Genomic DNA, 27,811 nt, shown 5'->3' with positions numbered 1-27,811 from the left:
AGGGCTAGGGTATTGTAGCTAAGTAAAACAAATAAAAAATGTAGAATATAGCCAGTATAAAAGTAATAGGTTGCGAGTGCTTCTGTACCTGAGCAATGCCCATAAGGGTAGCGGGGTCACAGTCTGGCAGCGAGGCAGGGAGCAGCCGGGGAGCGTTAGAGTCAAGCGACTGGAAAGTGGCGACAGGAGGAGGGGAGGTGGGGACAACGTCAGCCCACCCTGGTAGTGTTACCTGGGCCTCCGATGTGGGGGTGTGCGCCTCCGGAGCAGGGGCGGCAGAGGCTGGTGCGGCATGGAGGGGAGGTATGGACGGGAGAAACAGTAGCGATGCCGGGGGACAGGGGGCGCGAGAAGGGCTGGGGGGCACTTGTTGGACAGGGAAGACGGCTTGGGCCAGAACGAGCTGTTCGGCGACGGGCGCCTCGGAGTGTGTCTGCGTGTGAGAGTGGGCCTGTATCTGGGCGTGTGCCTGTGTCTGCGTCTGGGTGTGCATCTGGGTCTGGATGCTGGTCTGGGTGTGTGTGTGAGCAGGCTGGGTCAGTGTGGCCTGCTGTTGGCCTGCCACTATGTGACTGTACAGGGGCAGGGCCCTGGGCTGAGGCTGGCCCACAGTGCCCAGGGCTATCTGTGCAGTGGGCTGAGGTCCCAGCTGTGGAGCGATTTGAGGCTGGGGGGGCAGCGGACTCTGATTGAGGGGCATGGAGGCCTGCTGAGGGGGAAGAGGTTGCTGAAGAGTGGAAGGGGCGGGCTGGGCCTGTAGCTGCTGCTGGGGAGGCGGTGCTGATAGCTGTTGCTGCACCTGTTGTGGAACCTGCTGTAGATGTGGCTGGTATTGCTCAACAGGCTGGGGCATAGCGGGCTGGGGGATGGGTTGGATTACTGGCGGTACAGCTGCGCTTCCTGTGGGCTGCTGCTGCTGGGCTTGAATGACTGGCTGCAGTGGCACTTGGCCCTGGATATTATAGGCTTGTCCAGCCTGCTGTATAGGAGGTTGAGGTGAAAGGGTCAAGGTCGCAGGGTCAACCACTGAGCTGGGAGCAGTCATGGCGGCTCCAACACTTCCAATTGAGCCAGGGGACAGAACCATCTGCTGATACTGCAGTGCCGGAGGCTGCTGCTGCTGTGTAATATGAGAGACGTCCTGCTGGATTGATGGCAAGGCCTGGTGGGTGGGCTGAGGGGCCGGGACATATTGAGGTTGTAAAAGACCGGCTGGAGCCTGGGTCGGTAACTGGCTCAGGGGCTGTGCCTGGGCCTGCACTTGGTTTGGGGGCTGTGCCTGGGACTGTAACAGGCCTGGGATGTGAGCACTCTGTTGTACTAGGGCCTCATGCTGAATCTGACAGGGGATTGGGGCAGCTGGAGGCTGAACATGGCCTTGGCTCTGCAGGGTCAGTATTTGAGTGTCAATGGTTGGGATCTGACCTTGTAGTGGCTGTGGCTGATAAATTGCCGGATGCAGAGGCTGAGTCTGGATAAGTGGCTGCGGAGCCACCTGGCCCAGTATGGGAGCAGCCGGGATTGGATGAGTGGCCTGTACAGGAACCTGCTGGGTCTGGATGGGTTGAGTCTGTCCCTGGATGGAGGTCATCACTGGAGGAGGTATTTGGGGCTCAATCATAGCCTGTGGCGCCTGAAGCTGAACCGGAACTGGAACCTGGCCTTGGCTGTGGGGTTGAGCTTCACCATGGCTCTGCGGAGCGAGGACCTGTGCCTGGATCACTGCCGGCATTTGGGTATGGATCTGTGGCTGAACAGCCACCGGGACCTGGGGCTGGGAGACCATTTGAGACTGGAGGTGAATGGCTTCGGTGACGGCTGGAGCTCCGATAGGAAGCTGATGCTCCGCTAAAGAGCAACGGTGCTGTTGCTGGGCCATGTAGGCTTGCTGCTGCTGCTGGATCAGCGCCACCTGCTGTTGCTGCTCCATCACCTGTTGCTGTGTGAGCGTGGCATGAGGCTGAAAGGCAGCAGTGTTGTGTTGCTGTGGGATACATGCCGGCTGTATATCATGAGGCTGAAAGGCAGCAGTGTTGTGTTGCTGTGGGATACATGCCGGCTGTATATCATGAGGCTGAAAGGCAGCAGTGTTGTGTTGCTGTGGGATACATGCCGACTGTATATCATGAGGCTGAAAGGCAGCAGTGTTGTGTTGCTGTGGGATACATGCCGGCTGTATATCATGAGGCTGGAAGGCAGCAGCGTTGTGTTGCTGTGGGATACATGCCGGCTGTATATCATGAGGCTGGAAGGCAGCAGCGTTGTGTTGCTGTGGGATACATGCCGGCTGTATATCATGAGGCTGGAAGGCAGCAGTGTTGTGTTGCTGTGGGATACATGCCGGCTGTATATCCATAAGTGGCTGAATCAACACTTGCTGTTCACACTGTTGCTGAATGAGGGTGGCCTCTTGTTTCTCACTTTGCTGTAGTTGAAGGAAGGCTGCTTTTTGCTGCTGTTGCTCTTGAATCTGTTGCTGCTGTATCAGCGCTTGTTGGTTGAGTCTCTCTGCTTGTTGTTGTAACAGAATTTGTTGTTGATGTTGTTGCTCAAACTGCTGTTGTAACAGAGCCTGTTGCTGCTGCTCTAATTGCTGCTTGAGTTGAGCTGCTTGTTGCTGCTCGAGGTGTTGCTTGAGTTGGGCTTGATGTTGCTGCTCTAACTGCTGTTGCTGTAGGAGAACCTGCTGTTGTTGCTTCTGTTGTTGTTGTAGTATAGCTTGTTGTTGCAGCTGTTGTTGTAATAGTGATTGCTGCTGCTGTTGCTGTTCCATTTGTTGTTGGACCAATGCTTGCTGTTGCTGTTGTTCCATTTGCTGTTGTAACTGCGCTTGTTGTTGTATTACAGCTTGCTGTTGTTCAATTTGCTGTTGTAACTGTGATTGTTGCTGTTGTATTACAGCTTGCTGTTGTTCAATTTGCTGCTGTAAGTGGGGCTGTTGTAGCATTACCACTGGCTGTTGCTGTGGTTGTTCGACGTGTTGCTGCAACTGGCCTTGCTGCTGTTGTTCTAGTTGTTGTTGATTCTGTAAAATAGCTTGTTTTTGTTGTTTATCCAATTGTTGCATTAGAATTGCTTGCTGTTGTTCCTGTTGCTGCTGCTGTAGCTGGGCTTGTTGTTGCTGCTGCATAAGTGCATGCTTCTGTTCATGTTGTTGATGTTGTAGGTGGGCTTGTTGTTGTTGTTGTAGAATAACTTGTTGCTGCTGCTCCTGCTGCTGTTGGTGCTGCAGCATAGCTTGTTGTTGTTGTAAAAGTGTGTGTTGCTCCAATTGCTGTTGTTGTATTTGAGCCTGTTGTTGCTGTTGCTGTAGCAGTGCTTTCTGTTGCTGTTGCTGCTCAAGTTGTTGTTGGATGTATGCCTGTTGTTGCTGTTGTTCCAGCAGAATAGCTTGTTGCTGCTGCTGCTCCAAATGTTGTTGCTGCTGTTGCTGTAGTAACATGGCTTGTAGTTGTTGTTGTTGTTGTTGCTGCTGTTGTTGTTGTTGTAGCAGCAAGGTCTGTTCGTGAAGATCAATTTGTGGTCGCTGTGTATAGGTCTGAGGATGCTCCACCAGCTGTGGTAATGATGACAAGGCTTGCTGCTGGTGCTCCATACCTGGCTGTGATGGCAACACTGGCTGCTGAGGAGGCGGCTGGACATGTGGTTGTTGAACTCCAGGCTGATGTGTGTAGACCTGCTGCTGAGGCTCAGGCTGCTGCTGTTGGACCACTGTAGCTGAAAGGGGACGCTGCTGCTGCTGTTCTATCTGTGGCTGTACGACAGCCGCTGTAACCTGGGGCTGCTGAATGGCGTTAGCTTGCTGCTGTTGGAGCAGAGCGGCCTGGGCCTCCATTTGCTGCTGCTGCTGCAGGATGGTGGTCTGTTGCTCCATCACTATCTGTTGTTGTTGAACAATGGTGTGCTGAGGGATCACGGCAGGCTGTGTTTGCTGGGGTGCTGCCTGGGGGATGATGTCAGTGGGCTGCATGGGAGTGGCAGTGGGCTGGGTCTGCTGAGCCAGGGGCACAATACCCCCTGCTAGTCCAGTGGAATCACTGACTGACAGGGGCGTAGCCAGGACATTGATAGGTGCTTGTGGGGAGACTGGGGGTATGTATGACTGTGAGGGGGCCATTGACCCATGGGGAGTGGCAATCTGTGATCCATCTGAATGGTAGGGCTATGATGTGATAATGAGAGCATGGAGTGATGTTGAAAGGAGTGGGAAAAGACAGAGGTAAAGAAAGTAGGTAAGATTAAGCTTTGGCAGGGAGCATTAATCATTAAAGCATTTCAAATAATTTTTATTAAGTATTAAAAAAAAGAAATCAACAATAACTACATTGTTATATTAATAATATTTGTTGTAGGGTAAAATTATTAATAGTTATTTGGGGCAGGAAATACCTTTTGATTTCATTAAAAGTGAATAACAATATGAGATAGGAAAGTCTCTTCACCTGATGATATTGTTGAGGTACACCTGGTGAGACCTGTGTTGCCATGGGAACAGGCTGAATGAATGTCTGGCCAACAGGTGGCCCGACACTTTGACCAATCGACATGCTGGAGACCCCACCACTCTGATGAATAGGCACATTTGGAATCCCCCCACTCTGGCCAATGGGAAGCATTTGTGGGTGAGCCATAACCCCTGTACTCTGCAATGCCAGAAAATAGATAAACAATATGGTTTAACATGATGTTTTTGAATGATGGTGAATGTACATTACCTTTTATGAATAAATCAGCATTGGAAAAACATCCAGAAGTGACTTACAGAGGCAGTAGAGGGGTGGCTAGCTAGAGAGTGGGCATACGACTCCCCTTGCTGAGAATATGCCTGGCTCAGTCCACTTGCATAAGATTCACAGCTGGCTGACCCCATGCTCTCACCTTCTGAATCAAAGATAACGACAGATTCTAAATCAAAATTTAGACCATATATATTTCACTAAGTCAGAAAATTTGTCCTGTCCTTATTGATTATATATGTATTCTATTTAGTCACATAGGATCTAATATGTCTAATATGTCAGTTTAACAGTATGTTCAAATACAATGCGAAAAGAGATTTAGAGCCGGCGCAAATGCTTACTAAATTAATGGTAAGACACAAGCGGAAGCTAACAGACGCAGCTTCGCTCTAGGTGCCACGAACACCGTTCGCTCAAGTTATCGTATAACAGTTTTCAACATGCATGAGGAATTTGCCAAATGTGGAGCAAATGTGGGTATATCTTCACAATGAATATGAAATTGACTGCTATGAATGCTTTGCAGCCTATAGATATGAATAGGTTACATTTAGAAATAGTCGCACTAGTACGTCTTCATGCCAGTTTCGCTGGTGTCCAACTGTCAAACGGATTCAAGCACAGCGAGACAGCACTTCTCTCCACGTTGTATCTGAACCCACTGTCAAGTCAATTATAAGTGGCTCTGCTACCAAGTGTCACCATAGCACCATACTCTACCTAGCAGGTTGAGGGTCGTCCCACGGAAAATATGCTGCTGCTTCACGCGCTGGTCCACCCCCGGCTCCTCGCACTCCTGCCCTCCTCCTCCTACCCCCATCTGCCCTGCCGCCCTGGGCCCCTGCGAGGAGGGGCAGGAGGGATGGGAGCAGGTGTAGGAAGGGAGGGCGGAGTCTCTTCTCTCTCCGAAGTCTTGCTGCTGCTGGGGAAGCTGCTGCTGGCGTCGCTCGCGAGACTTCTTGATCTGACTGACGCGGTCACGGATGGATTTGCCAACCACCTTCACATCGCTCTCGTGGAAGAAGCCCGACTTCACCTGTGATAAGGTGAGAGAGAGGGGGGGGGGTGAGAGAGGGCGAGAGAGAGAGATGGAGAGAGAGCAGAGAGAATAAATAAATACATTAATTAATTAGATTAGATTAGATTAAAATGTATTGTCATTATACAGCACAAGTACAGTACAACGAAAATAAGTTTGGCATCCAACCAGAGTGCAAATGTAACAGTAAAGTGCAATAGTAATATACAATGTACAGGTGATTAAACTGGGCATAAACGATATAAATTAGTACTACTGGACATAGTGCTAATCAGATGTATGTAGTATGAGTTGTACAGTGATACAGGTATAAAGACACTATGGTAGTAGTCATACTGGCCAGCAGTGTAACTAGTAAGAGTAGGTAAGGGATATGTACAGATATAGATATAGTATCTACATATATGTAAAAGTACAGGCAGATGTGGATTTATATACGGTAAGAATAAATATATATATACAGTATTACTGTACATGCTATCATACAGAGTTATATGGGTTATATGCAGATGCATAAGTAGTAGTGTATAGAAGGATTATATACATGTATATTCAGAGATATATGTATGTATGCGGTAAATATAAATATATAAATGTATATTATGCAGTATATACAGCACTGTTAGGCAGGAGGTACGCTGAGGGAATCTAGGTCAGAAGTAACTAGCTAGGAAATCCTGATAAATGAACGGTGGCCTTTAGTCGTCCATCAAAGCTGCTGTAGCCTTCATTCTCCATCTGTTCCTCAGAGACCCCCACCTCCCTCCACCTGTACTGGGGCAGCGAGGGCCCAAAGGTTAGAGGGTCTGATCCCCCTGGGAAGTTAGTGAATAACTCTCTCCCGTACCCTCAATACCAACTGCTGAGGTGCCCTTGAGCAAGGCACTGCTCCAGTGGAGTTGCTCAGGGGCGAACAGTGTCAGACTGTGGTTGTACAGGGCAGCTCCCAGGTCTGAATGTGAAGAAGGGCGTTGCTGAAAAAGTGCTCAGCGAACCTACCCTGGGTAAATAAATGTTAAACAAAAATATACAATAATAATACTACCCCCACCCCTATCCTACCACCGCCCTACACACAAAATGGTAAATGGTGCATTTATATAGCGTCTTTATTCCAAAGCGCTTTACAATTTCTGTTTCTCACATTCACCAATTCACACACCCACGGTGGAGGCAACCATGCAAGGGGAGCAATTAGGGGGTTAAGTGTCTTGCTCAAGGACACATCGACAAGCTGCCCGGGAGGAGTGGGAATACTAGATGTCTGCTCCACCGTTGCCCTCCATCCTCCAGGCCGCCACCCCCCCCCCCCCCCCCCCCCCGGTCTCTCACCATCTCCAGAGCCACCTCCTCTGCGCTGTCGTTCTCCAGGTCGTAGCTGAACTCGATGGCCTCGTTGTCCTTGTGCTTGCCTTTCAGCTTCTTGGGCTCCTCCACCCAGATGCGGAGGGCCAGGCAATCCTGGCAGCCGGTATCCTCCTCCGCCAGCTGCACCCGCACGCCCGTGTCCTCGCCGAAGAACGCGTGGGTCAGGAGGTCCCGGATGGAGAGTCTGCCGGGGGGAGGAAAATAAATAAATAAAAGGAAACACTAAGGAGAACCGCAGAGTTTTTACGAGCGCTCAGTCAGCAGGTCTGCGTAAGACAATACAATACATCATGTTGTGAGGAAGAGACTGCTTACCTCTCGCTCTTGTTCTGACGTATGCAGCACTCGATGATCTCCTTAATCTCTGGGTCATTGACTTTATCAAAGCTGGCTGGCTTTATACCCTGCAATAACAGAAATCTTTTTTTTTATTACATTTTTTATTTAACCTTTATTTCACGAGGTAAGAAGCTTGAGCTCAAAGAGCTCTTTTTTCGAGCAACACCTGACAACAACAAACAAGAACAACCATGCAGGACAGTAAATGAACATAGACAAAGGACAAAAAGAGAAAGATAAAAAGAGCAAGCATAGACCTTTTGGTCAGAACAGGAAACCAAGGAATTACCATTTTGGAACGCATACTAATATAGTATATCTTCACTGAAGACATGTTGTTCTGAAATAGGAGACGGCCATAGAGTTCCAGCCGGGGCAAAGAGACTTACACTTGTGACTTTGCGGTAGATCTGAGCAGCATTCTGGCATTCAGAGTAGGGGTATTCTGAGGTGGCCATCTCCAGCATACACATCCCAAAGGCGTACACGTCCACGGACTCATCGTAGTGCTCCTCGTACATCTCCGGAGCCATGAACTCTGGGGTTCCTGAAAGGGCCAGGCGATAAATCACAGCTAAATCCTGCTGTACTAACAGAACATGGTCCAGACAGTTTTAGCTGTAAAGAAACCAACTGCTTAACCTCCTCTGTCAAGAGTCAAGGCCCCAAATTCAATTGAGACCCGATAATAATATTACTAGTGATGGCTCTTGTTCCCCAGGTCGAACTGTATTGGACTAAATGGCACTCAAATAAATGGTGCTCTAATCTGATCCTCAGAGCCAAACATCTGATCTGTGGTTTGTGTTTGTGGTAAGTGATGCCCATATGGATTTCGGAGCAACTGCATCAATACAAATCTATAACCCCAGACATGATTCCACCCTTGAAGATCAGACCAGCGTTGCATGCCGCGAAACGGCCCTTTAATAGCCCTGCATTGGGCTGCTGATATATATCATGCCTTGTGCTGTTCTCACAGCTATAGCATCTTTTCCCACAGCCTACCTATGACACTCTTGGCAAAGGAGGTCCTCATGAGTGTGGCCAGTCCGAGGTCTCCTATCTTGACTGAGCCTGTGGGCCCAGTGATGAAGATGTTGTCACACTTGAGGTCCCGGTGGACTATGGGGGGAGTCCTGGTGTGGAGGAAGTGAAGGCCCTTCAGGATCTGCCTGCACCAGCTCCTCAGGACCTTAGGCTTCATCACTTTAAAGCGCTTCAGGTAACTGTATGGACAGAGCAGAGGATATCATGGTCAAGTATAGGAAGCATGTTTGAGGAAGACAAACTAACTGACTTGAGGTAGAGGAGCTGGACTCCTGTGAAATAACAAGCTGAAAGGAGAGTTCACCAATGTAACTACAATATCCCTTTAGATGAAGAAAGTATGTTTTAAGTACTGTATATACCGCATATTTACATGTATATTTTCACATTTACCGCATATATATGTATGTCTGAATATACCTGCATATAACCCCTCTGAACTCTCCACTCACAAGTACACATGAGCACGCACACACACACACACACACACACACACACACACACACAACACACATGCTGCAACCGCTTTAAACAATCACTTTAAACAATCACTTTAAACAATCACTTTAAACAAAATGTCACTTTAAACAAAATGGAAAAGTCACTTGAAAGGAATGAGGAATATAAAAGTCACTTTAAGGAAAGAACAGATGTGGTTCTTGTATAGTATAGTATAGTTTAGATACAGTAAGCATAACATAATGTAGTGTACATAGGAACTAGTGCATTCTCAGGAATTTAGCATGTCTATTTTTATCATACACATCTTATGTCTTACCTGTTTTTTTCCAATGTCTATTTTATTATTGCACAATCGCATTATGACCACCCGCATTTCACTGTATGCCCTGTTATGTATGTGACAAATAAACCTCTTGATTCTTGATTCTCTATATACTTACTTATACACCTGCATATAACCCATAGCTCTGTATGATAGCATGTACAATAATGCTGTATATACCATATATATACATTTATTCTCACCACATATATATCTATCCACACCTGTCTGCATTTACCGGCACATAGTCCTTTTACATATCTGTAGATAGTGATACTATATCTATATCTGGGGGAGATGGCCAGGCCCACAGGGGTGGCCTTCTCGTCGTTTAGGTTTATGTTCCTTCCGTCATGACATGCTTTATCAGGGGGTGTGTCTTGGATGGGGATGTAGTGGGGATTGCTGTGTGGGGTGTTTGGGGGACTGGCTGTTCCGGGGGGGTTCACATGCCTTCGAGCAACACTGTACTTATTGTACTTATTTTATGTCTATTCTTATGTCTGCACTTTCTACATTGCACTACTTTTATTGTCTTTTATACCTATTCTTATGTCTGCACTTTATGCATTGTTTTTATTCTGTCAACTGTATGCTATTTTATGCCTATGTTCATTTTATGATATTTGCTGTGGGCACTTTGGGCTGCGGTCCATGTGTGAAAGGTGCTATATAGATAGTTATTAATATTTATTAGTATTATATTGCATTGAAATGTCTGTAAGTCTCGATGACATTGAAAATTAGGGTGACCTCAATTGTCCTTTTCGAGAATAAATAAAGGTTTGAAGTGAAGTACATATCCTACTCTTACTAGTTACGCTGCTGGACAGTATGACTACTACCATAATGTCTTTACACCTGCATCACTGTACATATTATACTACAACTCTGTACATACATGAGCAGGGGTGAGCAGCTTTAAGTACCTGGGGGTCCACATCTCAGAGGATCTGACATGGTCAACACACATAGACACAGTTGTAAAAAAGGCGAAGCAGCGCCTCTACCACCTTTTTTTTAAGGAAGTTCAGAGTATCGGGGAAGATACTCCAGTCCTTCTACTCCGGAGCTGTAGAGAGCATCTTGACTGGAAACATCACTGCCTGGTATGGTAACAGCACGGCACAGGACAAGAAGGCCCTACAGAGAGTGGTGCGCTCTGCCGAGCGTACCACGGTATTGCACTACCTCCCCTGCAGGTTCTATACAACAAGAGGTGCAAATCCAGAGCCTGCAGAATAATGAAAGACCCTCACCACCCCAATAACAGCCTGTTCCAGCTGCTGAGGTCAGGCAGACGCCTACGAACACCAGCTACTAGGACAGAGAGGCTTCTGCTCAGCTTCTTCCCCCAGGCCATCAGAGCCTTGAACAATGAACACTGAGGGTCACAGAACACTGAACCCTACACACACAAGCACACATTAGCACACACACGACACACACGCTGTGCACGCTCGCACACTAGCAGCCACTTTAACATGAGAAAGCACTCACTCATGCTGCACACGCCCACACTTATGGCCACAAAGAAAGGTCACTTTAAAAATAGTATAGTAACAGTGTATTGCACTACCTAGGGACCTAGCATGTCCTTCATGCTCTGTAAATAACTATGTACAAATACCGTGATGTCCCACTATGTTACCTGTTTATTGCACAATGTTGTCTATTGGATTCTATTATATGTTGTACTACTGTATTGCACATCGTTGCGGGCAAGACCACCCGCATTTCATTGTATACTTGTATGCCGTGACAAATAAAACTCTTGACTTGACTTGACTTGATACATCTAATTAGCACTACACCAGTTTAATCACCTGTACATTGTATATTACACTGTACTCTGTATATTGCTGTTGCACTTTACTGTTTTACGTTTGCACTCTGTTTGGATGCAAAACTTCTTTACGTTGTACTGTACTTGTGCTGTATAATGACAATACTTTTGAATCTAATCTAATCTAATCTAATCTAATCTAATCTATCCTTATCCACATAGTAGTTGCGGTTATATTAAGTAAATTAAAAACCATTGTGTCCAAGTCTACAACCTCTGTTCTCTTTAACTATAAATGTACACAAGACTGCAACTTACAAGCATTAAATAAAGAGACTAGAAAACATCATTAAATGGACATGTTTAAATGGACATGTCTGGACTCGAATATAAATATTGTTGAGTTTCAATGACAACTCATCCTGGCCTGCCACTTACTGTAAAACCATTATATATGTGAATTCTGTTTTGCCCCTACATTGAGTTTATTTGAGATATTTAATTGTAATACTTTGTTTTGATACTAATTGCCATGAAGCCAAATTTGCTCTCCTAATTATATAAAACACCTTATTAAATTGAGCCATGCTATCTTGTTTTCATCTATATTATTAATTGCAGCTAGTTGTAATTAATACAAGTGTCCTCAGATGTTATGTAAAAACCTCTTCAAACAATATCTAAAATAATATCTGAATACATTTGCCAAAGCTGCCAAAGATGTACCCCTCCTGGTTCACTTTGGATAAAAGCGCCAGCTGACTAAATTGTAAATTGTCAAAAAAATAAATGTATAATAAAAAGAAAAGTCTAATTTGATAACTCTGAACATCTTGAGCTAAAACAATATTATGCTGAACATTTTATAATATAGGGACATGTACTTGTACATAATACCTTATCTTTGTTTCTCAGTGAAGTACCTCATTAAGGTGAAATGTTAAAGGGGCACCATGCAGTCTTGGGATAGTCCGAGAAGTGAAACATTTCTAATGTATATTTTCACAACTGAATAAAAAAAACTCTGCTCAGAGGATAATCGGTTCCCTGGAAAACGGGTTGAAGCCAGAGCTGCCTGAAAAAGGAAATACAGTGTGAGGTGTTAGGACATCATTTGGTTGGGGTGAACGGTGTGCAGATATGAGTACGGGCGTACTGACGTTTTGAGCGTTCCTGAGGTCATGAGTTCCGTGACCAGGACGATGCACTTCTTGCCGCGAAGTACCGACTCCCAGGAGTCGTAGAAGCGGACGATGTTGGGGTGCTGGAGCCCCTTCAGCATCTCCGCCTCCTCCTTGAAGCGCTGCTGCTCCGCTTTCGTCAGCTTGCGGTCCTGAGAGGAGATTTGATAACTCTGAACATCTTGAGCTAAAACAATATTATGCTGAACATTTTAAGAACACTTAAAGTTTTGTACCTCATTGTCTGCATTTGTACCTCACTGTTTACTAATTTTTACTCACTGTACTTAGATTGTACTTAGGCTGTACTTTAGATTGTATATTGTATATTCCTCTTTTACTTACTTTTTTACTGTATGAAGCACACTCTCAGGGCCTCACACAGAACCAAGCATTTCACCGTAAAGTACATGTATTTTACTGTGACAACTAATAAACAAACTTGAACAAACTTGAAACTTGAGATAAGACAAGGATCTACAGTCAGTGTAGTGTGTGTGTCTGACTGACTGATACCTATATACCTACTGAATAAAAAAAATATGCCAACATCAAAGGAGAATTTTGTTTATACTACATCCCCACATTCATTTAAAGGAGCACTTCACCAAAAACAATGCTGATCTATTTTTACACATAATCTCACACATCCAAAAACTATTTTGCACCAATTCATTCAGTTTGACAATTATTGAGAGTAAATTAGTTTGAATATGGCCACCAGTGATCAGTCAACGTGGACATTGAATCCTTGTGTTGTGTTAATTACAACACCATGAATTATGAAAAATAGCAATCTTATGGGGACTGCTATCTTTTTTGTATTTTATTTTTTTATTATTTTTTAAACAAACACATAAACAAACATGACAACACACAATAGGATATACAAATACACATATGCTCCAGCTCGTACCCCCCTCTCCCGGACCCCCCATTGGATAATCCAACCATTATAATTTGTTCCTAACCAGACACTACCATTATATGCTGGCTTTTATTCTCTCCACCACTTCTAACCACATTGCCATTTTGGATTCATTGAGACCCAAAATTCTAGCTGTTGATATTTCTTGATAAATCACATCGAGATATGTAAGAATCCAGACCTTACGGCACATTTTTTCCGGTTGAAACCATCGTGATGCTATCAGCTTTTTAGCCACTGTGATACCGGATAAAACCAATCTCTTTAGCTGTGGAGGTACTGCAATCTTATCATTTCATTGAGCTGTAATTAAATGGTAAATGGCTGCTTTTTTATATAGCGCTTTTATTCAAAGCGCTTTACAATTTGTTACTCACATTTTTACCCATTCACTCACACATTCACACACCGACGGCAGAGGCAACCATGCAAGATGCCAACCTGCTCATCGGGAGCAATTAGGGGTTAAGTGTCTTGCTCAAGGACACATCGACACGCTGCCCGGGAGGAGCGGGAATCGAACCGGGAACCTCCAGATTGCCAGACGACTGCTCTACCTCCTGAACCACTGTCGCCCCCAATTAACACAACACAAGGATTCAATGTCCCCGATGACTTCACTGGTGGCCATATTCAAACTCATTTACTCTCAATAACTGTCAAACTGAATGAATGTGTGTAAAAGGGTTCAGAGTTTTTGGATGTGTGTGAGATTGTGTGCAAAATAAATCAGCATTGTTTTTCCGGTGAAGTGCCCCTTTAGTTCACACCGACAAGATGACGGGACAAAGTAAAAAGGAGTATATTCTCAATAACAGGCCTCTAAGTGCTGTCAACAACAGACAATGTGCTGACTCTGACGGGACCTCACATTACCAGGCAACCTGACACTAGACGACACACGCGCCTCACTTTTCCATGACACAGACTTCAATTCCCATAATAACCAACTTTTGTCAGCATCTTTGCTCAAATATATGACATTATAAAATATATACAAATACATTGTCACTTCTTGGAGCCGCTTTCTCTTGGGACTCATATGATCAAGAAATGTATTATGTGGGTTATTATTTCTTCAAAAGATACCAGGACCTATCAGCAACTGAGTGTGACGTTAAATTTGTTAAAGGAAAGAATTCTAATAAATAATAATAATAAATAAATAAATACTATGGCATTTCCTTAACCTTTTGGACATATATCAATGCCATGAATTGTCTAGGTTTGTCATGTCCATATACACGCCTACAACCATGTTCACTGGCACCACTACACCTCTACTCCCACTAGATGGCGCTAGCAAAATAGACATACAGGAGCGGTGAGGCAACACCCCGAGCTGAGCTTCATAAAACACTTTTCTGCTGCATCTGCCTCAGTCTGCCGGATGGGATGGTTGCTGCAGAAAGCCCACTCGCTGGCACAGAACACATCCCACAGGAGCAGAGACCGTCACTCACTCACAAGCCCCTCTGTTAGACGCTGGTAAACAGCCTGTTCACAGTGACAGCGGCCTCAAGGATGCCGTCTGGAAATAGTTCTGCACTGTGACTGCAGATATTCTGCTCTGCATGCAAAAAAACACATGATCTATTATGTATATATGTTTAGTTTTACGAGTAGTCTTACAGATGAAAACTAGCTCATTAGCTAATTCTGGCACATTTACATTGATGTGGAAACTGAAGTGTTGATTAATGTGAATGAATAGTTTATTTTCTGCCCCTGTTCACAACAAATCAAAAACACACTTGTGTGGACTCCCAAAAGGGAAATAAAATCACAAATGTACATATTCAAAGTAAGCTCACACACAAAATCCAAACTTAACACTATAATCGCCAAGGACGCCTTAACATGTCATTCCCCGCCATGCTAATTCTGCCAATGACGCCGTAACACGTCATTGAGATCAATATTTCAAAAATCTGTGATCGCAATCATATTTCTCCCGCGGAGACTTGAGATCTACTGTTGATCCCCTCTCAACTCTCCAACGGTTCAAGAGCGCCATCTGGTGGCCGATCGGCGGATCGCCCAAACCGGAAACGGAAACTGGTGCTCATCCAAATTCGGTCCGATCACTCGCTATAGGTCCCGGGACTCGAGCGCGACACAATGGATAGCGATCCGTTACCAATAACTCGATAAACAACATGATTTGGACGTATATACTATTATACAACCTGGAGATGGATCGCATATTTCAACATCCCATAATAGGAATCTTTTTGCTCCACGCTCATCACCCAGCGGCCCGATGAGACTGGGGTAAGTTTCAGCGTTTATTTTTACCGTGTTCGATACAAACTGCTCTAATGATCATATCACCCACACCACATGAATCATCTAACGTTGGCCACGGAATTATAAACGACCCCCCCCCCATCCGGTCAACATCAGATGATAAGTAGTAACTTCTAGAAGCACGTCCATTTGAAATTTTTTATCCGGCGCCGATCGCTATCAAACTGTATTTGATCATCAATATAATGCATTTAGGGCTATAAATCACGTTCTGCAGAATGCTGCAGAAAACGATAAAAACATATTTATACTTTAGACCGTATTTTAGTATGAATATGTGAATGAAAAAGTAAAATGTTCCTACATCCTGAACGATAGATAATTGATGTTGAATGAGCCATAGTAATGTCAATTTAGCAATACAATTTAAAAAGTTATAGCCCTGCAAAGAAGGGGAACTTCTCCATAGACAAATAGAGCTGGCAGAGGATGGTATAAGGATGTACAAAAGCGTGGCAGTGAAAGGGTTAATGACCGAAAAAAGGAATAGGCTGAAGCACAAGCTTATTTTTGCCTATCTTTTACAATTCTTAAAAACTAAATATATTTTAATATAAAAGAAAACTTAAAATATGCTGCAAGATATATTTTTTGAAAAACAAAACAAATGTTTGATGTTTTACTCAAAACGACTCCTGAATTATTAAATTTGTTAAGGCTTTTTTTTTTTTTTTTTTTATCTCCCCTGAGAAGTACACAACTTCAACCCGTCACTAAGGCTATTCCATAGTTTGCCCATCTAGGACATTATTTAAAGTCACTGAACACGTTAAATAGAAATAGGCTTTGAGAGGTCGTGCCCAGAGGCTTGCGATAACACAACCAGTCAGTGGGTGACATGATGACCATTACTAAAACTACTCTCAAAACACACCTCTTCACCAAGGCTTTCCCCCATTAGTTAGTTTAGATTAGATTAGGTTCATTATCCCTTACCTAGGTTCAATCCCCCCCCCTTTTTTTTTCCTATTGCCCCCTTTCCCTAGCCCTCTTGATTGTAAAGCGACCTTGGGTTTCCTGAAAGGCGCTATAGAAATTTGATTTATTATTATTATTACGTAAAAGCAACAAAAAAAAAGCAAAAAATCATTAATATAAATTCTACGTATGGCTCCGTCCCTACTAGAAAACATTTCTCCTCTGGCTGAACACCTGGTGAGGACCAGAATGCCAGACACTGCAGTGTCATAAACAGACCTCCCTAAATATAGCCACAACCATAACATTGGCTTTCCACCGATCGATTCAATTAATGTCGAAGCTCTTTGTTTATACAGAGCTGTCCCAATGGAGGCGGTGTACTGCAGATGTTTCATTTAGCAAACAATCGGATTGATTTCCATGAGATGCAGTTTCCTATTCATTACATCTTCTCTCTCTCTCTCTCTCTCTCTCTCTCTCTCTCTCTCTCTCTCTCTCTCTCTCTCTCTCTCGCTCTCATCAGTGTCCTTTTCTGGAAGTATGGGTGAGGGCCTCCCTCTCCTAATGTATTCCCTGGAACAGACACAGAACAGGGAGACTGCTCTTCATTGTAAAAGGCTAAAAATAACCTCCCGGCTCAGGCATGAACCCATTAGGAGTTCCTCTCCTTAATACCACTGTGTCTGGTGATTCTTTGGCGCTCATGCACGTGTCAGTCTCTGTGTGTGTGTGTTTGTGGTTATGAGCCAACACGTGTGTGTGTGTGTGTGCTTGTTTAGACTTTATTTAGTTCTTACTGACAGTACCTGCCTACCTCCGCCTGTATCAAACTGTGTTTTTGCTCTGTAGTGTTAAAAGAACACGCCAACATTTTGGGAAATTAGCTTATCGTCTTCTCCAGAGAGAGACAAGAAGATTAGATACCAGATACCAGTGGACATGGCCGGTTAGCCTAGGCATTGTCCAACTAACACCTGTCCCGAAGGCTAACCGGCCGTGTCCACTTCCATTCATTGTGCTAAGCTAGGCTAACATGCAGCCAGATAGCTTTCTACTGAACGCACAGAGAGGAAACTGGTATCTATGTTCTTGTCTCTCTCTGGAGAAGGCGGTAAATTAATATCCGCAAATGTTGGCTTGTTCCTTTAAGTCTTGTGTCTGTATGTTCGACGACTTCAGTCAGCATGTGTCACACTGCAGCGTGAGCGTCCTTCTGTCTGACTGTCTGGCGTGGTGGTGTGAGACAGAGTGCTTGTCTCCCCACTCCCTGCTCTCCCCCTCTGCATCTACTGTGTCTCTCTTTCTCAGAGTGTCAGGTCAGACAACCTAAGGTCAACAAGGTCTTTCACGGGGCTTGGTTATTGTAATTATCGGTAGCGGCACAGAAGCCTAAAGACGCTCTCTCTCTCTCTCTCTCTCTCTCTCTCTCTCTCTCTCTCTCTCTCTCTCTCTCTCTCTCTCTCTCTCTCTCTCTCTCTCTCACACACACACACACACACACACACACACACACACACACACACACACACACACACACACACACACACACACACACACACACACACACACACACACACACACACACACACACACATCTGCTCTTCAAGCGAAAGGCGATGCATGCTCCTCAAGTTCAGCATGAATAAATCAGGAGGCTCTATTAATTCTCAAGGCCGCTCAACATACCTCTCTCCAATTATCCCACTATTACAAATTGAAAGTAAAGTAAATCTCACTTAAGTCTCTGTGTTCAAATGTAAGTAAAACTCTGCAAATTCTAAGTAAACGCTTTGTAAAGAAAGAGGTATTACTGGCATAGGCTTTCTAAAGTGCCAAGGGACAACACGCCGTAACAAGAGAAACGGAGAAACAAAAACGAGCGGAGAGCGGCTCACAGGAGGGACACATGGACGGGACGGCCCCCTCGACCACCAGATACGTGGAGGAGAGAGAGAGAGCCACAGAAGAACAAAGCCAGCGAGGCTGAGGGAGAGAGAAGGGGGCCCAAGCTGCCATGAAAGGGCCCTATTGTGCCCCAGTTGTGGGTGTCCTTCTCCTCCACATTCTCTCCAAGTCAGTATTCTAGTTGTGTGTGAGTAGCAGAGTGAACCATATGGACGGAGGGCCTTAACTCCGCGAGCAGATAAGCTGTTAGCGGGCGCTAAGTCATTATAAATATGTGTGCGTCGATGCCGTCCAATGACTCGCCAGCTGTTAACGAGTCAGACCGCTTGGATGGTTATGACACAGCCTTTTGTGCAGCCATCTGAAGGCCTAACATTGGCCTAGGCCTCGGTAGACAATGTTGGCTCTGAGAGGAAAATTGAATTAAGGCATTTTACACAACCTGTGTACATAGTGCACACTGTGTACATGCTGTGTGTGGATGTGGTATTGTCATGTGCGAGGGCCACAGGCAACGTGGTCAACATGACTGATCCTCAACCAGACTGTTTTGGATCAGACACCTGGCAGAGAAGGTCAGGCCGTGGGGTTAAGCAGTTCGTAAAAGGCCCGGAGAAAGGGACAGGATGTAGCCGCCGGCCTCGGCTGCTGGTTGGTAGGAGGCCGGGGGGTGGGGATCGAGGCCCAGGGACATGCGAGACCCCATGTCACAACCCCCTTCTGGTGAACATGAATATCATGTAGCGCACAGAAGACCGGCTGAGGGACCCCAGACACTGTCAGCTGGAATAGAAAGAGGAGGAGGCGGGAGGGCGAGTTGAATAACGGTGTGCTTAGCCTTAGATCCTACACCGCCACAGCGCCCCAGATTGCTGGCGCAAAAAATTCCCTATGCGCTTACTAGTTTGCTTGCATTTGCTCAAACTCAGCAACATGCAGTCGCACACTGAGCACATCTACTTGATTGTTGTAATATTATATATAGTCTGGTGAAAGAAAGATGAACAAGAAAACTCACCCCCATTAAGTAAAAATCTACTTTTATAGCTCTGTCTGTAGCTTGCTTCCACTATCATCTTCTTCTGCCGAATTTTCATCAAATGCACTACCATGGCAGGTTTATCAAATAAAGGTAGAACACGAGAAGAAGAATGCGGAAGTAAACGTTTTAACTACAGATGGAGCTATAAAAGTGGATTTTCCTGGTTTGCCTTTCTTATCAGACTATATCCTATATAATAAAATTACAAAACAGTCAGGTAGGTGTGCTTGGTGTGTGATCGCATGTTGTGAGTTCGAGCAAACATGAGCGAACTCTACATAGGGGAATTGTATGGAATTTGCTGCAGCTCAGGCATGCGCTAGGGCTAGGCTACATGGACCCTAGGTATTCCAGATAGAGGGGAGACTACATTACAGAGCAGGCGAACGTGCGTCTGTAAACATGAGCTAGCTGCAGCGTGTCCACTGTCATGTGGGAGTAAGCGTTTTAGTGTTAGAAAATGCTAGATGGCTGGTGGTTGGGATTAGATTACTCTAATCTACGGCAGCTCAGACTAAGGAGATGGACTGCTGGCAAAGGACAGGATCTCACCCCGGATTAGCACCCTGGGCCAGTGGGCCAAGTTCACACAGTCACAGATGTCTCTGTTTATTGCCTTTTATTAGGTTGCCCTCATTAGTCATTAGTAGGGATTTTTGGGTAACGAAGCAAGAATTATAACAGTGGCAGTAAGGTGTTTCCCCTACAGGTTCTTAGGTTATTTGTGATGGCAGGTTGGGGTGTAAAATAGATAGATATGAGGCCTTTTGAGTCAGTGAGTTGGCTTGAGTTTGTGCAAAGCCTTAAAAGTATTTTCCGTGGGGGAGCTCCAGTAGCTCACCACGTACCTCGAGCGCTATTTCGGCGCCGGGGACAACCGTGCTCGTCACGGATCTGGGGTTTAGCGAGTTCGAATCCCGGACTGCAGCCGTGCCTTTCCCAGAGTGTCTTCCCCCCCATCTATACCCCTTCAGCCTGTTTCTGTCGGTCATTCTTGACCAGAGTAAATGCGATAAACGCTAAAAAAAAAAAGAGCCAGGGGAATGGCCAAAGTTTAAAAAAAAAAAAATTATTTTCCGCAAATTGAACGCTTCAGTGCTCCAAACTGATGCTGCATGTAATTAACTTGCTTGCTTGTTTCCCATTAACAAAGTATTGATTTAAATCATCTGGCTAATGAGATGGGTCTCTGGCTGCTGGTTGTAGCTTAAACAGCAAACATGTTGTTTGTTTGGTGGCGGCACAGTGGTGCAGCAAAAAGGTCCTGGGTTCGGTTCCCGCTTGGGGACCAGGTTGCCAGCTTGCCAGGTACCCAGGTGGGGTATATCGCGGGCCTTTCTGTGTGGAGTTTGCATGTTCTCCCTGTGCTCGCAAGCCCCCCCCCAAAAAGATAAACCCAATGGAAAAACATCATCTGCCTCATTCCAGCCTGTGAGCTCTGTTGTCCTGTAACCTAGAAACAGCCTCTCCTGCCATGTGAGCTAAACTCATTGGATCAATTTATGCCTACGGGGTAAACTGGTAATAAAAAACTCCCAATGAGCAGAATGGCGAATTACACGGTTGCCTCTGCCGTCAGTGTGTATGTTTGCGAGAGTGAATGGGTGAACATGAGGCATACTGTATGTCATAAGGCACTTTGGATAAAAGCGCTCTATAAATGCAGTCCATTTTCCATTTACCATGGACAATGTTACTTTCTATTATATCAAAGGAAAATGCTTTAAAAAATAATAATTCAGATTTTTACACTTTTCTTCCCTTAATATGTTAATATGGGTGGGATATTGATATGGGGCTAAACAAATCCATATTTAGAAATGGTGTTAACTACTGTAACAGTTTGGGAAATATATACGCTGCGGACCTAAAATAAACCTACATATTTCTCAAACACTGTAGTACTGTACTGAGTGTAGCTTCATCATCATTGTGTCTAGAAGGCCAGCTGGGATGTCTGACCGGTTGATATGATATACACCTCCTCAGTTCAGGGCTCCAATGATCAATACTTCAAGATCTTAATTACACACTTGAGCTTCCCTTCAGATTAGGACTTGAAAGCCTCCTGGTGTTGATAGTAGTGAAACGGTTGATAGGAGTGGTTGGCTGCATACCAAGCATGTCCCAAGCATACTGTATATGGTGTTTTCAGAATGGACATAGATAGTCTCAAGATATAAATAAGACTGTTTAATCGCTTTGCAGTAAGAGCACTGCCACGACTTGGGTTTAAATCATCATAAACTATCACAATTTATGACAATCGGATGACAGATTAATGTTGTGTTCTTCAGATGATTACATTTTGATTAGACTCTACCATTAGGGACTATGCTGGCTTTTTAAAGGAGTAAAAATAACATGAAATGTGAAGGGCTAAAACTAGTAAAAGAGTAAAAGAACATAAAATAAGAACAATCAGGGGCGCCCCAGTGGCGAACCACATAGCGCGCTCAGCCGCGACACGGCCGACCCGGGTTCGATTCCCAAACCCGTCGTTATTTGCCGAATGTCTTCCCCCCACTCTGTCTCCCATTCATCCTCTGTCTCTATCTACTGGACTTCCCAGTAGAAATAAAGCGATAAAAACGCCAAAAAAATATCTTAAAAAAAAAAAAAAAATCAATCAGTACCAAGTTTGGGTACCTTACCATGTTTAGTATAAGAGTGTAATATACTAGACAAGAGGAAGCCTTTTCCACAAATATATATCTTACTGTCCCGTCTCTTGGGTCTTTGGAAAGACCAGACGAGGTCAGAGGAGTTTGATAATATTTACTGAGGATGGCCAGATAATGTTGATATTTAAACATTTTAAAAACATAATACACGATCATGCGATTTAGTTTGTGTGGTGTGTTACAACAATAAATAACAAAATGTTCTAAATAAATAACAATGTTCAAATTGAGACGTTTGAGAAGACCTATTTTTTCTTTTTTTACAACTGAAATATATTTTTGTTATTACAGAGAGAGTTAAGTACAGAAAAAAGGTACCGTTGGGTACAGATACCAAATTCCAGGAACTGGTACTGGTACCGGTATCGGTTCAAATGTGAAAGGTACCCAACCCTAATTACCACATAGTCAGTTGTATTATTGGTGTAACATTCATACTCTCTCCTTCTGGGCTCATTATGATAAACATGCTGAGAGTCCAAGATGGGTACAAATGGAACTCAATGCATGTCATTTGACATCTGAATGATGTTCTATTCTCCTCTGGCATTACAGTAAGAAGATTAAGAATAATCCCATTGTACACAGTCTTTAGAAATATGGCCTAATATATCAGAATAAACTATGGATGTCAAAGGGGTTTTCTGTCTCTATCAGCTACCTCTTCTCCCCCTCTATTATGGATGAGTCTTTTGATATGGCCTTTTTGAACAGCTGCAAAATAAATGTAGTTGACAACAATCCCGCTTTTCAAATTCATCCAGATTCCTAACACACCTTCCTTTCCCGATTTGCCTGATGAGACGCTCATGGAATCTATGTTTTTTTCTTTGAGCCTTCAAGGAGGGGTGCAATATAATTTACCTATGATTTCTTGTCTAATTTGCATAACCCATCATTGGAGATTATACAATATGCATGATGGGGGATTTTATTCAGATTCAATTGGAATTATTTGCCATATGCAACAAGTACAATGGAATTCTTACTCTCTGTTTGCTCCACAGCATCAAGGAATAAAAAGCAACAATTTACAGAATAGAAAAGCAGGTATTTTATATGCAATAAACAATCAACTGTCTGCGGTATGTGCAATAAAAAAGGGAGTGGGGTGGCTTTGACTGCAGAGCGATGGAGAGAAGCCCATGCTGCATCACTTACATTTCTCAAAAGTCAAACTCTCTAAAATGTTCCCAAACGTAGATCCCATCTGTGACAGATGTAGTCTTTTACCGGCATCTCTAGCACACTCATTCTGGCCTCTCTAGCACACTCATTCTGGTCTCTCTAGCACACTCATTCTGGCCTCTCTAGCACACTCATTCTGGCCTCTCTAGCACACTCATTCTGGCTTCTCTAGCACACTCATTCTGGCCTCTCTAGCACACTCATTCTGGCTTCTCTAGCACACTCATTCTGGCCTCTCTAGCACACTCATTCTGGCATTTTCCTAAATTGTCCACTTATTGGAGTCACATTTTTGTCAGAATGTGTTGATGTTTTCAAAATGGTAATTCAACCAGATCTTATGACGCAATGAGAATCTCTGGAACGAAACTGCAGACAACAACATTTGTCACGTTGCTGCACGGAGACCGACCCCCTCTGATCGTCTCCTCATCCACCGAGCTGGACTCAATGGCTGAGAGGGATGATGCAACATCTCAAACAAGATCATACTCACAGTGTGAGGTTCCTCAAATAAGTTATCGAGTATAGTAGAGCCAAACCTGGCCCCCCGCCCTCCTAGGTGTGATTCCGGAGGGTTGTGTTTGTTAAAAATAGTCTATGTTTATTTACGTTTGTGTCCTTGTGACAGATGCAGCTGCCTGTAGATATTTAACCTGTGAAGTAAGGGTGTAACGGTACACAAAAACCACGATATGGTACGTACCTCGGTTTTGAAGTCAAGGTTCGGTACGGGTTTTCGGTACAGTGGGGGAAAGTTTGGCTTTCCATGTTCCACTAAGGGGTGATGTAGTGTGCAGTAACTAATTGTACTTGTAGGGCTGTCAACGAATATTCTATATTGAAATTAATAATCGACTTGTAAAAAAAAAATTATAATAATAATAATTATATTAGATTGTGAAAAAAACAGCCCCCGGTGGGCGGTCGTTAGTGGTTAACATACCGTTGTATTCGTTCGGTACACTACACAGCCGTTCGATACGGTACGGTACACACTGAAACGGTTATTATCGGTACGGATACGTGTACCTTTACACCCCTACTGTGAAGGTATTGTTCTTCCTTCTTCTTTCTTTCTCTGTTTTGTTATGTGTTGTTAGATGTGTATGTTGTGTTCATGATATTGAAATATATATATATATAATTTTTTTTAAATAATTACATATTAGTGAAAAACAAACAATTCTCCCTAATCCAAAAACTAGAGTGCTAAAACTCAAATTTGTGACGTCATCAAGTATAAAGACTGGAGCCGCTCCATAGACAATGAATTGGGTAAGATGATAAAAGTGACGCTGAGAGCACCAAGGAGAATGTTATGTGTATACGGATACCTTTTCTGTTTCCAGAACTGAAAATACTAAGAGAATAAAGGTCATTTGAGTATAAAAACTCAAACAAAGATTCATGGTCCACAAAATCAGTCTCCCATTCATTGGACCTCATTCTCGAACATGTTCGCAAGTATCTTTGTAACTATCTTTGTAAAAGGTTCGTACTAACAAATGTACGAAAATCTTCCTGGATTCCTGAACGTGTGAAACGGTCTTTGTAAGTGGCCAAAATCAACGCAGCTGGGTTCCCATGAATGAAAAACGTCACTCATTCTTAAACTGGAAGCACGTTCTGGTACACCTGAATTTGCATACAGACACCCCCCGCCAGGTCCTTATAAGGCGAGGGGCGTGTGCAAAACGGAAGCGAGAGGCTCAGCATTGCATCTGTGCAGTGCTGACCCCCGTATTCAACAGGTAACGCGGAAGCGATTTGCGACTGATTAAAAGATTCAAATGTATTGTCATCATCCTGCAAAAAGTACAATACAACGAAAATAAGTTTGGCATCTAACCAGAGTACAAATGTAATAGTAAAATGCAATAGTAACATACAATGCACAGTTACAGAGTGATGAAACTGCACTTCATTTGGGTTAAATAGTGATTGCATTCACGTCGATTCTACAGACATCCTCGGAACTAAATAATTATAATAAAGAAAAAATACGACAATATTTGTATCATTAACAATTACGTTTTGCATTTATAGTCATGACTCAATTAGGCATCGTGAGCATTACACACACACTGCAAACTAAGTAAATAGGAACTAAAACCACTTGCGCGGATATAGTGGAATTCCATATAAATCTATAGCTTATTAACGATGGAGCAGCTGATGCAGGATATTGTGAGGATACTGTACATACTGTACATACACCGTAGCGCGAAAGCAATTTGCGACAAATTGATCAAAATGAGATTAGATTACATTCAAATGTATTGTCATCATACAGCACAAGTACAATACAACGAAAATAAGTTTGGCATCCAACCAGAGTACAAATGTAACAGTAAAGTGCAATTGTAACACACACACACACATACACACACACACACACACACACACACACACACACACACACACACACACACACACACACACACACACACACACACACACACACACATACTGTATACATGTGTAATGAATCGTTGTTTTATTAGGTGATTGCTGATGTAAAGGAATAAAACATGTCATTAGGATAATATAAGCCACTGTTGCTGGAATGATTCATTTCGCACATATATAGTGTGTGTGTGTGTGTGTGTGTGTGTGTGTGTGTGTGTGTGTGTGTGTGTGTGTGTGTGTGTGTGTGTGTGTGTGTGTGTGTGTGTGTGTGTGCGTGCGTGCGTGCGTGTGTGTGTGTGCACTGTGCGCAGCTGCCTCACTAAGCCTCCACTGGCTCTTACGATGTGCAAGCAATAGAAATAAATAAAACCAACAATAATTACTATCATAGAGAACAAGGCTGTATAAGGCATATTAATACAGTATATTCCACTATACAATAGCTATATCCGTGGCGATTGGGTTCTTATTTATTTATTTATTTTCGGACATGGTTCGTTGAGTCACTATTGTATTTACTATAAATGTAAAACACAATTGTTAATATTTAATGTATATTGTCGTATTTATTATTATTATAATTATTTAATTCTGAGGATGTCTGTAGAATCGAAGTGAACACAATCCCCAAGTACTTCTCCCAAATGAAGCAGTTAAAAACATGGGCGCACACCGGTTGTCCAACTTACGACTGCCTTTTCGAGTTTGTAGATCCTACGAACGAATGTACAAAACGAAGCCGTTCGAGAATGCCAAAGAAGTTCGTAAATCGAGTTACGAAGGAATTCTTTGGTAACTTTCTTGTATGTCCGTTCGAGAATGAGGACCATTGTCTATAGAGCAGCTCCAGACTCTTACTTATTTGGTATCTGGCTTTGGGAGAGAACAGCTCATGATTGCATTGATTGAACCTTCCTAGAAATAACATATTGGAATCCTTAATTCAGGTGGTGTTCCCATTTACTAACTCACAATGGAAGGTCATTGGCTGGTTAGCAAACGATCACTGTGGTGAGAGTACGTGTTAAGCCCCTGGGATACTATTATTAAAGAGATTTGCACTACATTCATACCTCATTTGCACCCTACCCTAAGTTTTGTACCTCATCTCATTTCTGCATTGTACCTCACTGTTACTCATTTTATTCTGTATTGTATATTGTATATATGTATATTGACTTACTTTTTATTTACTTCTTAATTACTTAAAAAAATTATGTTTTACTTACTTTCCTTTTACTGTTATGTAGCACACTCAGGGGCTCATACAGAAACAGGCATTTCATTATAAAGTAATCTGTATTTTGTTGTGACAAATAATAAACAAACTTTAACTTGAAACTTGAATGACTGGTCTATGGAAGCAAATGAGTGCCAGAAGTAAATGAGTGCCAGAAGTATTTGAATTTAATCAGACACCGCATTTATAGCATTGAAAATAATAACTTTGAAAACATGTATCTGAATTTTTTCAGACACCGCATTTTTGTATCTGAATTATTTCAGACACCGCATTTATAGTTTCAGACACCGAATTTATAGCATTGCAAATAAATACTTTGAAAATCATGTATCTGAATTTCTTTGCTCCGAATTTACCTATGCGAAATAAAAATGCAGTGTTAATAAAACAATTCGAATGCATAATAAAATTCAATTCGACGCCAAAAAAAAAATTCGATGCATAATTGCGGTGTATATAATTCGATGTCAAAAATTCGATGCATAATTGCGGTGTATGGAATTCGATGTAAAAAACCAACATCCGGGTAACCAGCTGCAGAACCACAGAACCACCACAGCAGCAGCAGGCTGAGGCCCCTCGCTTCCATTGGCTGATTTGGGTCACGTGATTTGGGTCACGTGACCGTCCCACCCAATGGCTGAATTGGAGTATTGCACTGCGGGCATTGGCTGATGCACTGCGGGATTGATTGATTGATTGATTGAAAACTTTATTAACAGATTGCAGAATGGGTACACGTGACCGCCACAGGCCCTGATTGATTGATTGAAAACTTTATTAACAGATTGTAGAATGGGTACAGTGACCGATTGATTGATTGATTGATTGAAAACTTTATTAACAGATTGCAGAATGGGTACAGTGACGTCACAGGCCCGGATTGATTGAT

General features: G+C 43.6%; 1 protein-coding gene across 1 annotated transcript in view; it reads right to left on the bottom strand.

Moving 5' to 3' along the window:
- Positions 1-27,811, bottom strand: part of wnk3 (WNK lysine deficient protein kinase 3) — a gene marked incomplete at both ends in the record, with an annotated part of 91,218 nt that overhangs the window by 16,269 nt on the left and 47,138 nt on the right. Inside the window, 9 exons of the mRNA XM_084333486.1 lie at positions 89-4,162; positions 4,443-4,643; positions 4,763-4,881; positions 5,460-5,775; positions 7,111-7,330; positions 7,462-7,550; positions 7,875-8,032; positions 8,494-8,714; positions 12,266-12,438. Of these exons, the coding sequence (XP_084189612.1) occupies positions 89-4,162; positions 4,443-4,643; positions 4,763-4,881; positions 5,460-5,775; positions 7,111-7,330; positions 7,462-7,550; positions 7,875-8,032; positions 8,494-8,714; positions 12,266-12,438 (5,571 nt within the window). The remainder of the gene's footprint in view (positions 1-88; positions 4,163-4,442; positions 4,644-4,762; positions 4,882-5,459; positions 5,776-7,110; positions 7,331-7,461; positions 7,551-7,874; positions 8,033-8,493; positions 8,715-12,265; positions 12,439-27,811) is intronic.

The sequence above is a fragment of the Notolepis coatsorum genome, assembly GCF_963971535.1.
Source record: "Notolepis coatsorum genome assembly, chromosome: 17".
NCBI classification, from domain to species: Eukaryota; Metazoa; Chordata; class Actinopteri; order Aulopiformes; family Paralepididae; genus Notolepis; species Notolepis coatsorum.
This window is presented reverse-complemented; position numbering and strand designations above follow the sequence as displayed.